General features: G+C 36.1%; 1 protein-coding gene across 1 annotated transcript in view; it reads right to left on the minus strand.

Annotated features, from left to right (window-relative positions):
* Nucleotides 1-1,842: 1,842 nt before the first annotated feature.
* The window catches only part of TAFA3 (TAFA chemokine like family member 3), a 1,368,023-nt gene continuing 1,350,832 nt past the window's right edge, over nt 1,843-19,033 (minus strand). The window contains exon 6 of the mRNA XM_044076935.1: nt 1,843-3,724. Within this exon, the coding sequence (XP_043932870.1) occupies nt 3,713-3,724 (12 nt within the window). The 3' untranslated portion in view covers nt 1,843-3,712. The remainder of the gene's footprint in view (nt 3,725-19,033) is intronic.

A 19,033-nucleotide genomic window follows, 5' to 3' on the forward strand; every position in this document is an offset into this window, starting at 1 on the left:
AGTGGGAATAGAAATCAAAACAGAAGTAGATAAAAATCAGGCAGCAAATGAATGCGCCAAACCACAAAAGAAAGAATATAAGGTGAAGAATCAGGTGAGAAGGCAAGAAATGTGGAGCATGCATAAATATAATTGCAAGTACAGAAAACTCTTCTAACAACCTCATATCGATCAGGACTGAATACAGGAATGGTTAAGGAGAGGTGAATTTAAACCAAAACAGAAAGGTTAATATTGTCAGCCCAGGATAGTGCACTACATACATGTTGTTTCACAAAGTCCATTAAACATGTGGGACAAACAGACAAATGTAAGTTTTGTAAAACCAAACTGGAAACAGTCGCACACCTTATTGCTGGTTGTGACATACTAATTGCAGAAGGCCTGTACACTGAAAGGCATAATAATGTGACAAGACTGTTGTACTGGGGATTGTGCAAACATTATGGTATTGAAATGGGTGAAAACACTGGAGAAATGAGCCACAAAGCATCATATAAAATGATGAAGTTTATATCATATGGTATCATATGGGGATCACCCATTACCAAACAGTTCAAAAAACAGATGCAAGAAAACCAGAGACTGTGGTCAAGGAAAAAGAATACAAAATTAGCATTGATCACTGAAATTGCTACACTCAGTGACTACAGTGTCTTATGTACAGAGAGATACAAAGTCATAAATGTCAGGATTTACAGGCAGAAATGTGGGCAATGTGGAAGAAGGATACCTAGATCATTCCAATAGTAGTAGGATTAATGGGTCTTATAAAAAAATGTGCAATAGTATTTAAATATGTTACCAATACATGTAACTCCATATGAATTGCAGGAGTCTGTACTGGGCACATTGTGGGTGTTGGGAAGACCACTTCTGGCTGACATCAAAGATTAAAACAATACTAATTTCATGAACTTTAATCATACTTTGACTTAGGAATGGAGTCTATTCCCATCATGGTATTAAAAACCCAAAAGACTTGAAGAAATTGAAAAAAAGAGATGTAGGTATAGTAATATCAGAATATGCAAGATTACTGGTCTTTAACTATTGTCCTGAAGATTTTCTACCTGTTTTTTTTTTTTGAAAGACATAAACTGCCAACAAACAGGGTCATGTCATCACAGGAGTGACAAAATTTTCTTTAATTACCACTGGAATTTTCTTCATTGATATGTGAAGTGCTGTGGACTGCATCTCTGTGCAGTAACATGAATTTGTACACATACTACTTTAAACATTTCATACAAAGTACCACATCTTCAAGATGTTAAAATGATATACTTGGAGCAAAGTTAATGTCTTGATTTTCTCCTCAGATGGACTGCTATAAAGATCATCCCTAGCTATATTTCATCTTTTTTACCTTTAGTACTTAAAATCTAGCTGTATTCTGCTCTGTACTGCTATTCCTCAAGCATGCTATTTTCATTCTGCACCTCCAGCTCGCATTGTTACTCTTATAGTGGAAACTTCTGTCCAAGCAGGCTAAGAGTGTTCCTTATGTTAAGAGAATTATCACACATAACCAATCAGAAATGTAAGTTGATCCAGATTAATTATTTCCATCACCAATGCTGATAAACAGTAAGGCCAACAGGTGAGTGCATGAATGCAATACGCTTCTTTTACTCCTCCAAGTGACAGGCTTATACATTTGTTTTGCCTATGAAGTGATAGTCCACCCACTCACTTACTTAGAGCAGCATGTCAAATAGCAGTTTTTTCTTTATATTTCAGTGGTGAACTGAATAATAACACAAAAGTCACTTCCATAAAAATAAGCAGAATGGAAGCAGAGAGGAACTGAAGATAACTGCTAAAAGACTTTCTGAAACATCAAGAAAAAAAATCTCCTTTTACTAACATTTGTCAAGGAACACTTAAAACATACATTTAGCAGATAAACAAGTGTTCTGAATAGTCCAGAAAATCATAGTGAAGAAATCATCTTATATTTATCATGAGGCCATTTTTTTATAGTAGAAACACTGCATGGTTTTGAAAACATGCTATTATTTGTAGAAACTAAGTAGTAACTGGAATAACCATTACAAATGTAATCAAAATAGTTACTTTAGTATAAGCTGAATAATAATCAGCTAACATGATTACAACACTGCCAATCAGATTTCTCTTGGGTTGTTGGGATAACCTATCACCCTTGACATTCAGTTTATTGGCTGATTTACCGTTAGCATTTGAAATGACACCCGAGTAAATGTCATGCATTGTAAGAAAATAAATGCTTGAAATACATTAGCTGTTAAACTAGCATTATATTGTCATCAGGTCATAATGCTGTAAAAGATTTATATAAATCTGTTTAGCTATTCTGAATATTCAAATTTAATTATGACGTAATTATGTTGACAAAATAAAAAACACTTCTATGTTGCAATGTCTTTTAACTTGTCATCAGATATTAAAGGCTGCACTATGATTTATCTATAGTTTGAACACACATTTCTAGGTCAAAACAACATCTTTCTGGAACATTTCTGGCTGGCTGGGGATCAGTAGAAATTTCTATCTATCTGGGAATATATTGTATAATCCATTTGAAATGCTGACTATATGAAATGCAGATACTACACAAAATGGCACAAATTTTGCAAGAAAAGGTCCAGAACAGAATGTTTAGACATGAAACTTGGTTAAGATGACTTACTGATAATACTGTACATGTAATTCAGATGATATGTGGTTATCAGAATTTCATAATGCATGAAAATCATCAATGGTCTCCAAAATATGAATCTAGTGTGATTTTGAGAAATACCAGAAATCAGAAATGAAAACACAATGAACTAAGTAACTAAATAAACTTATTAACTATAAGGTAACCGTTCATACATTTCACCACTGTACTTACAGAATTTAGTGCTGGGCAACTGTGGAAATGTTTCATTTTCAACATACATGAGGGTCAAACCTGTAAATGCAAAGGGATTTAGAAAAGTAAACATAAAACAGTCAACTTGTTATGCAGTATTCAACTGTGAGTTTCATCCACAACATGATCTAGGAAGCAGAACTTAAAGGTCCCATGTACCAAATAGCTTTGCCTTGCAGTTATATGTTTGTTAATTGCCACTACTGTCACATTACTGTCTGAAAAAAGATATGAAGCCCGCTGAGAAAAAAAATGATTAACCTCTACTTGTTAGAAATAAACAAAAGTGAAATAGCAAGTAAAATGCAATACAGTGTTACAATACATAATCAATTTTTTACTGTTAATGCAGTGGTAACAACTTTATCTGCACCATAAGTATTTCTTTTTACAGTTTTTCCACGAGTGACCATTTTCTCTCCATCAGTCTGTTCTGAACTCCAGGGCAGATTTTGTGGTAAATCTGTAAATGTACACTTTATTATATATTTCTTCTGGTTTGTGGAAAAAAAAACATTGCTTTTCTTTATAGTCTGTTCTGTGCACAAAATTCCAGAAGAGAAATAATTTATTTCTTCAAATAGTTATGATATATATTTTCCAGTTTTGAAAGTTTTTTAAAGCACTTCAGGTTTGTGTTATACTTTCTGTTCTCATTGCTGCACAGTCTCTCTAACTTTTTTCTATTATCATTGTATTTTCTCAAGTGACTGAAGAAGCTTGCCAAGATTTCTGAACATATTCCACTTTACAAGTGAGGCAAGCAAGTCTCTCTTTATTGTTCAAATATATCCATTCATCATTCTTCAGAAACTATCGTGTCACCTGCATCAGAGAAATAGAGAACAAAATTACTGCCTGCTGTTGCAACACCACACTCACATGTGTTATCTTGAAGTACCTAACGTATAGTTATGAGATCAGGAAAAAATCACTGCCATTAAATAATCAACTCCATCATCAATGTTTCTCTACATTAAGAAAACATTTTAACATACAGAACAGTTATTATTTATATTCATATACAAATAACAGTTTTGTACTTCAAGACAGTCAACACGTGGGGAACAAACAAGTAGTATTTATTTTGTCAAAGCATTTGTAAGAATCTGTTTGGATTTATCAAAACCTTTTCTGTGGTGTGAGCTTTTGTTAAATGGAAACAGTCATTTTGACTGAATCACACTTTACTGAATCACAAATGACTGAGCACATTTGATTGAAGCTCATCTGACTGAAATAACATTTGACTGAACCATGAGTGACTGAAAATTGTAAAGAAGCAGTGATGTACTGTGTGTTTTTCCTCTTTCCTCAGCTGTTGTGTGTCCTTGAAATTTGTATATTCAATTAAAGGGATGTGGAAACAACTCCCCAACACTAATGGTGCTACAGGGGGGATGGCCCCTACAAAAAATACCCTATAAAAAAAAAAGTTTTTAAGGTATGTTTGGTGTAATAAAACATTTTCAGTCAAATGTGATTCATTGAAATAACTGCTCATTAAAATGTGTTGTCAGTCAAATTTGTTCAGTCATTTGTGATTTATTGAAGTATGATTCAGTCATAATAACTATACACTCAAACATTTTTGGTTGGCACTTATGTATGGAAAAATTGAGAGGTGGCATTCTCTTTGTCATCTATGTATGTTCTATGGATTCTGTCCGCCCCCAATACTATAAAAAGATGAAGTACACATATTAACTCAGGAAAGGGGATATCTTGACAAAACAGAATTATGTCTGGTCAGTTATGTTTAATTAGCTGCCATTCTAGAGGGAGGAGGTTGAGAAGCCACCTAATTTTTCATTTGGCTACATGACTCATTAAACTATGATATATAAGTGAAGCAGAATGTATAGACAGTTATTAGTGTGCCATCTTATGATGTTCCCAGAGGAATTAAATATTAACGTATAAACCAGGAGCACTGTAATATGGTATGAGAACATATATGTTCACAGGACGTTAACAAACATGTGGTCCAAGAGACCACTGATGAGCCCTGTCCAACTTTGCACTAGCTAGTTAAATTAATTACTCACAGTCACACAATAGGTAAATGAGGATTTTCACAAGAAGAAGCTTGTTGACAGCTCATAGCATTAATCATCTGCACTATCAGCCTTCAATATATTAAGTACCCATAATGCCTCAGTCATAACAGATATTTTTCAGTTCAAACAAGACAAGGTAGAACTAAATCACCATGTAACATAATAATTACATTTACACTTGAATTTGTTAATGACTTATTTAATATTTGTTAATATTTGTTAAGGGGTGGTCTAATGACTCTTTTTGGCTACAACCAGTAGCTGAAGATACCTTATGACTACTTTGGACTTCTTTACTCATAATTGGCTTACTAACATTGTTTCATGTCTACTGCTCTGGTCTTACTGAAATTTGTTTAATTTTAAAATTGATGAACAAGTTATAAGTGCATCTACCAAGACAAGACTACAAGCAACCTTGTGACTCCAGCAACATCTGGGATAACTACTAACTACTGGAGAGCCTGCAACCTGCCTGTCAGGAAGCATTGTGGGATTAGATTAGAGTTAATGCACCTTCATTACTAGTAGGCAGGTAAGAGAGTCAATACGTGAAACTCTGCTAAATTTAGGCTTACTCTGTTGTATAATTCACCAGCTTTAGTATTAACTTATCTTATCATTCATTGCTCCCTGTGGAAATGAGTTTGTAGTCTGTCTAATCTCTTTCTGTTGCCTCATGTTTACTGACAAATCTTTCCTCTTATGCTACACTGACAGAACTTGCAAGTGGTGATATATTTACTCAGTTTGCATGCTATCCTCTCACACATCAAATATTTCAGTGAGCGCCTTATCAATATTTCAAAGTCGTCTAACACTAGACCAGTGCATGCTGATGTAAATAAATCATGACCGAACCATCCTAAACACTGCAGAGACAAATCATAACCACATAGTTCTACACACCCTCACTCACACATTCACCAATACCTAAAGGGAGCTACCTTGGCTCTAAATTTACACCCCATAAGACTTTTGCCACAAATAACAATGTACTAGTAATAATCATCTCCACAGTAAATCACAGTGATGTTTGAGGAACCAGGTTGGGTCAAGATAGGGTTATGGTTAGCTTTCTCTTTGGTGCTAGCATTTGTATCACTGGGTCATGGCTGAAAATGGTCTCTGGACCAGTCCACCTACTCAGTTACTAAACAGTAAATAAGTAAATAAATAGTAAATATCACCAGAGCTCTTAGTTCTTTCTGCCTAGAATGCGACTACAACCTCATAGTTGCTCTCACTGCGGAGAAGGCCCTTAGATATTCCAATCTAGTGACATGCAGAGAGACAAAGTTGAGCTGTCTGTATAAATAGTCAGTGCAGGAAAGACGGTATCTTGCCATCTCTGAGAATGATGCCATAATTCCAAAACAAAATAAATGATCTCAAGAATTGATAAACTAACTGGTATCATTCTTGTGACATCCAATATGTATCACAATGTATATGATAATGAAAAGGCCATCTGGAATGGCTTGTATCTCTCTCCTTAAGTCTTCTGCATGTTGTGTAATTTTTTTTCGCTTCCACGGTTCTCATTCCTAGGCAATGTCCATCTCTTGGACATATGGACCTAGTAAATCCTGATGCAGCTTTCATTAAGATGCCATTGGCAACATTAAGAATTTGAACAAAATAATGCCAAACTTGAGGCCTTTCTGAAAATCTGAACATATGCATACATACATGTGCAGCTCTTGAACTTGTTATGATGTACTGATACCACTCCCTCCAAATCAGGGTACTGCATCTATCGTTCATTAAGACTGAGTATGTGATGGGGCAATGTCTATATTTATCTACCTCAATATTACCACTTGCCAAATTGCACAAGAAACAAATATGGACTTCCTGTACATCACAGATAAACTAGATAAAGCCAATTACTATATTACTGCCTACTAAAGATATCCTCAACATCTCCTCTGGACCATGATAACTAGTTTGATAAATAGAATCCTGTACCTGTTTATTGCAGTGCACTAATCCTTTGTGGCTTTAACAACCCATCCATTAACTGGAAATCTTGTACTACAAATAATAAATATGTCAAGCAGTTCCTTATTTTTATCAATACTAACTCATTAGATCAGATAGTCCATGCTTCTACCAGAGATGAAAACAAATTTGAGATCATCCTTAAATATCTCACCTTTGCCTGCACCCCCGTTAATGTCATTCAGTCGTTAAATCAAATGTGACCACAGAAGTGTCATCTTCATCCTCAGAACTAGAATCATCCTTCCCAATAAATCTGGTACAGACAGAGATTATTCCAAAGTCGTCCTACTGTGCCTGTCTGAGAAATTCATAAACACACCTTTATCTGCTGCCTCAGTCACTAATACTGTAATATATATCAGGACTCAGTCACTATTACTGTAATATATATTGGTGACTCAGTCACTAATACTGAAATATATATCAGGACTCAGTCACTAATACTGTAATATGTATAAGTGACTTCTACACTCATCTAAGCCAATGTGTAGACAGCTCTGTCCCCATTTGGCATAAAGGTAATGGGATATTCAAACATAAATCCTCATAGCTGGACTTCGGAATAAATAAATAAATGCTATAATAAGAAGGCAAAAGCTGCTTGCATCATATAAAAGTTTCCCCACCCTAACATAAAATGGCACTTAGGCAGGTCAGTAAAAATCTCAAACATACCATTATGAAGACTCGGGCAGGATATGGACTCTAAGTAGCCACCTCTGCTAAGGACAATCATATGGCCATTTTGCCTATATTAGGGGTTTTAGAAATAACACTCTGCAGTATACTAAACTCCAGTCAAATTGCACTAACTGTTCTGATCCCAGAGATCATAGCAATGTCCTAGTTGACAAATTCATTTTCAGTTTCACCCCTGCCACTCAACTCTGTCGTGTCTGCCTTGAATAACTAAACTCCCATTCTCCAAAGATCACTATGGGCCAGATTGTACAAGCTCTACCCAAACCCAAAAACAAAGGTTTTGTGGGCCTCCCAAAGAATATACAAGGATATGTCCTAGTTATTGCAATGTACATCATTGTGTAGCCTCTAATATCCCTTTTTAACCTTAGTCTGTCAACAGGCTATGTACCTGACCTCTGGAGAATAGCCATTTCATTTAACTTCATAAACAGTGACACTGGTGTGTTACAAACCACTGTCCTAATCAATTTGTTGTCATAAAATGTAGATACTTCCTCATCTGTTTAATTTCTTTGAAACTGCATTGGATGACATTGACAATGGCCATTTTGTCAATACTTTGTATGTTGACATTGCTAAATTTTTTATATGTTTCTGCATGCTGGCATTGCTAACAGGCTCACTAGTCTAAACATATATTCCTGTGTCGCTTATTGGGTCCCAAACTGGCTCTCACATCAAATGCATGCAGTAAGAGTTAGCGGCATCTTCTCATCTTCAAGTCACTGGCAATGTTCCTCAGGGGTCTGTGCTGGTCCCCTCATCATCGACAACCCCTCTGGTTCATAGTTTCATAGGTGTATACTAGGATAACAGCCACTAGGGCCTTTATAACCCTAGCTATGCAACCCAGCTGGATCCCACAACTTATATGTTTTAGATGTTTACATAGGGGTGATTGCTGATTGATTTACTGACTGCCGCTGTCCAACAGAGGAAAGGGCACCAGACCAGGGCATAGTTCTCAGTTTCCAATGGTCCAAGTTACACTTACATAAGGCTATGGGACTTTGTTTCAAGTGAATGGGGAGCCTGTACAAGAGAAGTGAGAATTCTCTGAGATACATTTCTGTCTATCTAACATGTTCTATTTGTTACAAGCCAAATTTAGATCTTTAGATCTAGTAGTTCTGATGTTGATATGAAAGCAGATGTCAAAGTTCTGTGGCTAACCAAGTTTGTCTCTGACTATTAACAGGGTGCTGTTACTGACTCCGCAAATGTTACTCATATTCTTCAAAAGGGACAGACCATAATCAACACCTGGTATTCTGACCATGTCATGAAACATAATATCCTACAGAGTGATTACCACATAAACAGGACCTTACTTAAGGCAGACACATTTAATAGAAGTGCATGTACCCTCATCAACAATGAACTATTCTTCAGTCTTCATATATCAGTTATCACTAAAAAATGCTTTTACTCTCCCCAGTTGACTACAAAGGGTATATCCTCCAGGTTTAAGCATATCACTTGTCCTTTATTTTCCCTTATCACACAAGTCATATAATCCACTGCAGATTTTGAAATATACCAAAGCAAACAACTTGCCCGGCTCAACAGACTGCAATGTGTTTTAACTAAAAACATTAAAAGACTAAGTTCCATTTGCTACCCACTGAGGAACAAAAAACTTTTGCCTTCTTTCTTGTACTATCTCTTACGTGATATCTGTCTTGCTTTTTATGCTATGAAAGATCTGTATCAACTAGACTGCCTCCACCTTAGCTACTCCAGTAATATTAAAAACTCTTCTTATGAAGTTCTAAACTCAGTAAGGTGTTGGCTATCTGCAGAAAATTCAATTCCCTGGCATATCAGTGGCAAACAGATTATATATCCACCAACAAGAAATCAAAAAGCTAAACAGTGACAGTAACTGCAATGTCAAAAGAAAAGCTACACTGTTAACGTCTTCCTAGTTCAAAGTATTACTTTATTGCAGAATTTCAGGAATTAAATATTTACCTCAGACAGCATTTAAGAAATCCTCATGCAAGACATAAAAGGGTTTACACCTTGCAAAAGGACAGCAAATGGTAGTGTGCAATCCATCCACATGTAGTCAATGAGATCAGTGCATAAGATATCTTCACTAGCTTCTGCACCCCAGGATGTCATCAGTGAGGGGGATATACAAATACTGCTGTTTATGCAGTGGAATAATCCTTAGAATTAAAAAAAACAGTCATAAATAAAACTATGTCATGTGTCATCTCTAGCTTCATTAATCTGGTCATTCAAAACTTCCTAACCCCTTATCAATCTGGATTTGTCAATGGCGGGTCCTGTCTCTTTATCCTCACTCTCTGAAAAGATCACTGAAGTGGTGGATAGTGACTATGTAATACATAGAACATATCTTAACCTGGATAAGGTATTTGACATTATTACCAATGCAGATATTTTTGGCAGACTTGCAAACCAGAATATACACCCTTATGTTATGCATTTGGTAGATGACTTATTGTTTGATAGAATCCATGTGGTTAGAGTTAGAGCTGCCAATTCCCTAAGCTCAAATGTCAGTGGTATAGCACAAGGCTGATGGGCCTTTTCCTGTATCACATCTGTTTCTCAGATATTCAAGCCAGTTACCCGTCACATGATTCTCTAGGTTGAGGGATAATGGTAAATTGGGTGCTGTTACCCACACTTCTACTGGCACGATTGCTCCAGCATGGGTTAGACTACATCATCAGCTGATGCATAGTTAATGGGCTAAAGCTAAATGTAAAAAGTGTATTACAATTCAGCCTTCAGACTGACTACAAGACTTCAAACTTTCTTTTGTGTGCTAAGGTTTACCATAAGCACCTGGCAGGTCTTCAAACTTTCCAAATGGTCACACGCAAGAAGTGTATGATTTCTCAGGGTAACACAAGGTGCTATGGGAGCTTATGGCTGGGTGGTGAAAAGTGTTCAATTTTACATCTATTCTACCTGATGGAAACCACTGCAGACTAAATGTAATGTTTTCTTTATTATAACTGTAGCTAATGCACATAAATCAAGGAGTGCATTATCATTACCGGTTTCTGATACTTACAGATCATATGTGATACAATAATAATAATATACCCTGTTAGTATACTCTTTGCTGCAGATATAGGGCCTTTAGAACTGAACTGCATTTGGGATTCACAAAAGCAGGTACAGATTTCTGCTGCACAATAAACTGGGCCCTACTCATCGGTGCTTTGCTGAATTAGTATTCGTTATGCCAACTGGTCACATCCATTTGTTGTGGGAGTAATTCAGCTCATGCCACTAAACTTCTTTGCTCATGAATTTTGACAAAGACAAAAAAAATCTGGAAAAATGCCCAAACCCAAGGATGATTTTTAAATATTACTAAAGTTCACTTACAAAAATAATAGAATAATGGGTTTTGCATCAACAGGAATTTTCTTAAGGATCTTCTTCTTCTTTCGGCTGCTCCCATTAGGGGTCAACAGAGCAGATCATCTGTTTCCATTTCTTCCTGTCCTCTGCATCTTGCTCTGTCACACAAACCATCTGCATGTCCTCTCTCACCACATCCATAAACCTTATCTTAGGCCTTCCTCTTTTCCTGTTACCTGGCAGCTTCATCCTTAGCATCTTTTTCCCAATATACTCTGCATACCTCCTCAGAAGATGCCCAAACCAATGTAATCTTGCCTCTCTGGCTTTGTCTCCAAACCATCTAACCCGAGCTGACCCTCTAATATACTGATTCCTCATCCTGTCCATCCTTGTCACACCCAGTGCAAATCTTAGCATCTTTAACTCTGCCACCTCCACCTCTGACACCTGCCTTTTTGTCAGTGCTACCGTCTCCAGCCCATATAACATAGCTGGTCTCACTCTTGTAGACCTTCCCTTTCACGCTTACTGGTACTCGGCTGTCACAAATCAATCTTGACACTCTTCTCCACCCACTCCATCCTGCCTGTACTCATAAAATTTTAATGTCTAGCATTAATGACTGACTGTAATCTTAAGTAACTTACCAGAAAATCAAAACTTTTATGCAGGGCAGGGCAACCACATGAGGCAAAATTAGGTTCATTCTGCACATCAGAGATAGTTGACAGTTATGATTCACCTTCAGTGTTGCTCTTCTACAATTCTTTCCAAACGTTTTGTGATCTGGCCTCTTGATTAATGCATTAGTTTGGCAAAGAAGGAGCTAAGCAAATGAGAGGATAGCTAATGGAATTACAGTTATTGGAAATGAAAAGAATAATCACTCAGCATGTGCAGCTATAATCATTCTTACAACAAAGTCTGGCTATCACCTCCCACTGTTCTCCATTTTCTGTTTTTCTGTCACACTTAAACAAAAAACTTATTTTTCAGTAACCATTATTTTCTAGTCAGTTAAAAATTATCAGCTATTTCAGAATTTTACAATCTTCTAGTTAAAAATGTATGTTTTGAATATAGATGATCAACTGAGGTACACTGTTCTGCTTGCTATAAAAGTATTTATTTTGGCTTATTCAGAGTCATGTGTTTACATTTGCATTGTTTCTAAATAATATCCTATTGTTTTTTACTACCTCTCCCTTCTTACACTGAAGTCATAAGCAGAGAATCAGGCTTTTCTTGCTAGAAGCTAAAACTATTTAAAAATCAACAACTTTAATATTTTATGGAAGCTAAAACAACAAAACGCTACATTATTCTATGATACCCTGAAATATTAAGCTATATTTCAACCAAATGGTTGCTTACGGCTGCTATTTCAAATAAACTTCTTTGAAGTCTAAAATAAAAATAAAAAATGAGAGCAGAAAAGTCAGATTAAAATTATAGAAACTGGAAACATCAGAAAACTAGTGTTTTTATGGAAATGGCATTGCCTCTGAAGTTATCTCAAGAAAAAAAAAATGCTATGACCCCTGTTTAAATGTTCAGTTGTTATATTGTTTTCAGAAAACTGTAGGGACCTGCTAGGTAAACAGCTTTCTATCTGAATCTCGTGTTAGTAATGGCATGGGCCCCACCATGTTGTCTCTAGATTTATGCATTCTATCACATATCAGGATAAAAAAGCAACGGTCAGAAGGACAATTCCAGGCCACTGGTCAAACACGTCTGGTGCAGAGTGACTGACGCAGACATAGACAAGAGATCTACACAAATAACTAAAGTAATGTATCCTCTCTTCTTGCCTGTGTCATATATGTTACTAACCACTGTAGCTCCTAATATCACTTTGGCACTTAAAATATTAAGTGACATATATAGAGTTACCAGTGCTAATACGGCTGAACAAGAGTCACAGGCCAACAAATGGATTTCCAAGAAAGCCTTTCCTGCACTTCATTTTCGTACAGTTTGCTTTATAAAGACTTGTAAGTGATCCTTTGTAGGAAAACACCATGTTTGTCTTCACTAGGTTAAAAGCAAATGTTCAATGCCCTTTTAAAATGACTTTGCTAAAATGTAATACCTCACTTCTATCTTGACTTAAATAAACCACATCAGAACTACATGCGTCTTTACAACAGCAAGTAATAACCTTCAGGACTACTTTTTTTTTCCCCTTAGCTAGTCATCATACTTGCAAAATAAGTAGACAATTCCTTCGCATTGAGGTGTCCTGAATTAGGTAGCATAGTGCATTCAGTCTTACAAAGAACTCTGTATTTGCATCAGTTTAACACCATTTAACACTAAGCAGGAATGGAGAAACTTCACATTAGTTTTGAAACACTTGTTAGCAATTCAGTAAGGTTTATTTTTAAATAAAAGTATATATTTCATTATTTTCATTTAGAAATAAATCAGATATTCACAAAAGAGATTCTGATGTGCATTTTTCATTAATAATCTTTAAAGCATTTAATAACTAATGTTACAGCTGCAATGTATTATGAAGTACCTGTCACGCTAACATTTATTTCTTTGCTTTCTAGCCAGGCATGTGCTGTAATCTACAACAGGAATATTATGTATGTAACTATGAAAGTAGTGTCATATCCAGCTAAGTATCCTTAAAGTATTATATAGTTTAGCAATGACCCATGACTGGTATGATTTAATCACAAGGGTGAAGCCTGAGTAATGAAATTAAGCCAACCATGAGGAAATCTTGTCATATCTATATCTAGGAGTGGGCTATTGCTTTTATACAATGACATTATTTAAGAAATAAATTGCTCTCCCTTGTTAAATAATATCATTATATAACATTGTTGTAATGTTCTTCAGTGCTCTTCCTTGTTTGCTGATGTGATCCTTATGCATAATGGGACTTGCGTTCCCAGAAAAAATAAAATCTCCATTGCCATTTTTTTTTTTCAAAATGAAAAAAAAATCTGGATAAAGCCCAGTATAACGGGATGACAGCATTTAAATATTGCTATAATGAACTGAAATGAATGGAATGAGAGTCCATGAAATAAGTTTTGTGTTAACATATATTTTAAAGGATATGAAGCCTGAACCTGAAATGTTTGCATTATTTTATGACTTCAATCCCTAGTGGCTTGCCAGAATTTTTTTTATGAGGAATAGACCAAAACTATGAGGCAAAAATCTGAACATTCTGCAAAAACCTGGACAGTTAAGAAGTATGATCAGTATGCCAAGATTTTAGGAAGGGCAGTGCAAAAATATAAGAAAAATCAGGTACATTTCAGTTTCTTTAGTTTTGCATAACATACATGATTTTTCTTGCATTTTGCTCCATCTTCTTACCATGTGCAATATAAAGTATGGCTGCTAAATGGTACTTTAGCAGATGGACTTTTTTCTATTGCTATATGCTCAATTTACAACAGTCATGCTGGTTCGGCTGTCCAATCAGCGTGCTCGTTATTAATGGCAATTAGCCATTACTGTATATTGTACAATGTTAGTATTCAAAAACATGCACACTGGTTTGTCAGCCCAACCAGCGTGTGTGTTGTAAATTGAGGATATACCAATAGAAAAAAGTCTGGTTGCTGAAGTCCGATCAGACTTTCTTCTATTAATAGATGCTAAGGCTTTGCAGTTTCCTTGAACTAAGAGGTTAAGAGGTGTGTATGATGGGCATAGAAAATACAAGGAAAATCATGTACATTATGCAAAACTAAGGAAACATACCTGATTTTCCTTATATTTTTGCCCTGTCTCTCCCGTACATCTAAACTGTCCCTTCGCATTGTTTTCACATTCATAATTTGTGTGGGGTATTTTTTGAATAAAAAAGAAGAAGAAGAAGCAAAGGTGATCTTCCCTTCTCCATTGCTTGCTTTCCAAAGCACTGATGTACTGCATAAGCATGTGAATGTAAGTCCCAAATGCATGCTCAGTACATCAACAAAGCGGAAGAATGAGGAAACAATGTGGAAGAACACCAATGCCATTATACAAAGACATTATTTAAGAAAAGTAAGCAATTTCTTTCTTAAATAATGTCATTGTATAATAGCAATGACCAACTCTGAGTGTGGGTATATTGAAGATTTACCCAAGGCTGCCTTTGTTTAATCACAAGCTCTCATGATTAAACCACACCAACCATGCATAAATCTTCAATATAGCACACCCACTCGTCAGTTATTGCTAAAATACAGAATCAACAGCAACACATATGGCTTGAGGAAAGAATGTGCTGCATTCTAGAACTTATATATTAATACAAGCCATATGGGTTCAGAAACTTAGGAAAGTCTGCTATAGACCTTAACTCCATCAAGGGGATGAAACTTCCTCTGTGTTAAATCAGTGTACAGCCAAAATGTAACATAGTAAAAGGTGTGCACAACAATAAGTTACATATTAAGGAAAAAGAAAAAAATGAAAGCATTAGTGGAGCCTCTGCTTGGCTGGAACTATATTACTGCAGTCATCGTGACCTTGATTGTTACCTATGCAGTATGCTCATAACTCTGGCTCTTTGTTCTATACAATAAAGTGTTTTTCAGAGTAAGGTAGATCATAACATTGCTTGAGACAGCCACTCTTACAAGTCTTTGGAATGTACATCAATACCTAATCAGAAGTAGGATTCTTCTTATATGAACAGAGAGACCATCAAAGGCTGTTTCATTAGTTTTCCATCTATTAAATCATCTTGGGTTCTATCTAAAGTCATGTTTTATGTTTTATCTCTGATGGCTTGAAGTTTTTTTCCATTTAGTATGTTCTTATTAGTAGCAAAATGAGTCAAACTGCTGTTGTGGTATTGTTTGTATAGCTATGATTTTCATTTTGTGTCTAATAGAGCAGAACAGGTTATTAGTGAAAGTATTTTTTCTTTTCCAGAGTTGTGCAGCCATTGAGTTGTATATTTAAATAAGGACAACCTATTATTGCTGGGCTTCTTGTTCCTCCATATGAAAAAATATATATTTTGTTTTTAATTTAGATGAAACTTTATTGTTTTCATTAAAAATGTAGTTTTAGATATTCTCTTTCAATTTTGTGGCAGTCAGAATATAGAACATCTGGTGGTTTTTGACATAAATTCTAAAAATATAATTTAGATTAATGTATACTGCTAGTCATAACCTAAATGTAATTTTGCTAAGGGGATACTAAAGTGGCACATTTTATAAAAAGATTTATTTTCAAAAATTGTGTATGTTTGATTTTACCTGTTTATTATTACTTTATAGTCCAGTACTAAACATTGATACTGATATGAGATTTTAAGAGTGCAGGGACAGGTGGTTAAAGCTGTGGCTATTTTGGTATAAACTACTCAGTAAGAAGATAAAGAGGGTGAGAAAATTAAGTTTAATTATGGGACTACATAATATCAACTTGTTGTATGCACTAGTATAAGCAAATGAAATGAGTGGGTAGAGCTTCTAAAAACGCATTTACTTAAGAGAAGAACAGTTAATTAAGATGGGATAGTAGTAGTCAGATTCAGATCATGATGCTGTACAAGTGACCCAATGTTTGCAGTGAGACAGATATTTTAGAAAGAAGCTAGAGATGAGGAAAGACTCTAACTGGGAATTCTGAGGCTTGAAGAAAGCATATGACAAGGTCTCAAGAAAACTGACCTGGCCCATTAACATTGGGAGAATTAGCGCAGGCTATGTATAAGGACCCAATGACTCAAGTACGCACAGCGTTTGGTCTCATAGAGGGGCTTCCAATGTGACTGGGTGCACATCAGGGTTCAGTTCTGAGCCCACTGCTGTTAATACTGGTGATGTACTAGATTAGAAATCCAGTTGAAGGGGACAGATTAACAAAGTGGCTGTATGCAGATAATGTGGTATTACAGGCAAACCCTTTGCAAGAACTTCAGCAAAGGATAGGGGAATGGAATGCAAAACTGAAGGCACATGGGATGCAACTGAGAACAGATAAGACAGCTGTAATGGCAGCACATGGGTTAAATCTGAAGAAGATGAGAAATGAGATAGAAGGGAAAATAATGAAACAGATTAACATCTTCAAGTATCTGGGAGGGGCTGTTGAGAAGGGAAGTCTGAATGAGGAGGTCAAAGCTAGAATCAGAGGGGCTGCAACCAAATGACACAGAGTATCAGGGGTAGTGTATAACAGAAGGATGCCAAAGAAACTGCAAAGTAAGGTGTACAAGACAGTGGTGTGACCAGTACTGCTGTATGGTATAGTAACCTGGGCAGGAAAGGCAGAGCGGTTGAGGAAACTAGAGGTGATGGACATGAAGTGCCTGAGATTGGGGTGGGATATAATCAAGGGCATTCAGCAAACAGGAGGATGGATTGTGTGAGAGAAGAACTGGCACAGTCAGGCATGGGTATTGAAGAAGACAGGAGGAAAGAGAGATGGCAGCAGTTGACACAACACCCTGACTCATGTAGAAAATAGGAAAAAAGTGGGTTAATGATGACTAAGGGGAGAACATAACATGTTGAGTGAATAAGGTGAAACAATTCAAAAAGACTCACAGAAGCTGTCTTCTCTAGCGGCTCTCACAAGGAAACATTGATCTGTTTCCTTACCTTAACTAAGAATGCCATTTCTTATTTCCTCTCCAGATCAGAAACAGTTAATATTTTGGCATTACAGAAGACATGTATGTTTTCTGGTACTACTGTAGGACTTTTAACACTCCAAGAAAAAAAAACTAATGTCAAATAACACTGTGATGCCATTTCCAATAATACAGAAGGATAAAGCCCTGACTATGATCCAGAAGACCTGAGGTCAACTACATGGAATAGTACCTGATGGTTCAGTCTGGGTAGGATGTCCCTATCATGGGGGATGGGAGCGCACGTGTCCAGGGGCACATGCACATTGGGCTTCATTTTCTTGGTTGGTCAGAGAAACTGACACATGCTGCATCCTGTTGGTGAGTAGGATGCCCTGCTGACATTAGTCCCTTGAAAAAATGATGGGTAGTGCATATGTGATGTCCACTGCACACCCATCCACTGGCTGTCACTGGGCAAATGCATGGGTTAAGAAATTCAGTTAAAATGCACTCTCCCTAACAGTGATTGCCTCAGTGATGATGAGTCGTCCCAAACTACCCTTGCACTGATGATGGGGAACAAATGCATGGCTTGCAGGGGCTGATGATTAACAGGCAGCAAGAGCAAAATATTAAAAAATAAAACCAAACTAAAACGAGATCTAAATCAAGAAAGAAAAATCAAGAAAACAAATGCAAGTATGCAAAGTATTAAAAAAAAATAAACAATTCTCACTGAAGTTGTCTTTTCTGTCATCCCTCAAAAGGAAACACTGACCTTTATTTTATTTTACAATAACTAAAAATGTTATTTCTTTATTTCTGCCACAATTTATATACAGTTAGTCTCGCGGGCACCACCAGAGGAAACACAAGGTTTCTCTATGTACAGACTGATGAAAAAAAATAATAAAAAATGTAAACACATTCATATGGTGTTGGAGGCAACCAATGTGCAACTCTGTTTATGAATCACAATTGTAACAGTAGTACTGTAAGTAAGGAATGGCATTCAAAGGTACATACTTTTTCAACTAAGATGGTGTAGTGCATATATGCTTTAATTAAATATAATTTATCAGCTAATAGTGGGAATCTCAGTTTAAGCATGACAAACATATTGGAATAATTATTTAATCAGACATATGAATACAATATCACAAGCGAAGAAATGGACCAAGGTAGGCCTAATTGTTGCAAGGTTTGTTACATTAGTTATTTGAAGATACGTCTTTATCTAATGTTCTAACATAAATATTTGTAAAACTACCAAAAAAAAACGTAGATGACAGAGCAGAGAAACTATACTTCATGTAAACAGCCTTCTAGCATTAAACATAATCAATTCAGTATTCAAGAGAAGAGTCAAATGAACATATACCTTGTATACCAGTTAATGAGACATACTAGAAGACCCTTTGCTTGAGATTTCTATTGTAGCAATCGATGACA

Source organism: Protopterus annectens, chromosome 7.part0, assembly GCF_019279795.1.
Source record: "Protopterus annectens isolate FY-2018-M chromosome 7.part0, PAN1.0, whole genome shotgun sequence".
NCBI classification, from domain to species: Eukaryota; Metazoa; Chordata; order Ceratodontiformes; family Protopteridae; genus Protopterus; species Protopterus annectens.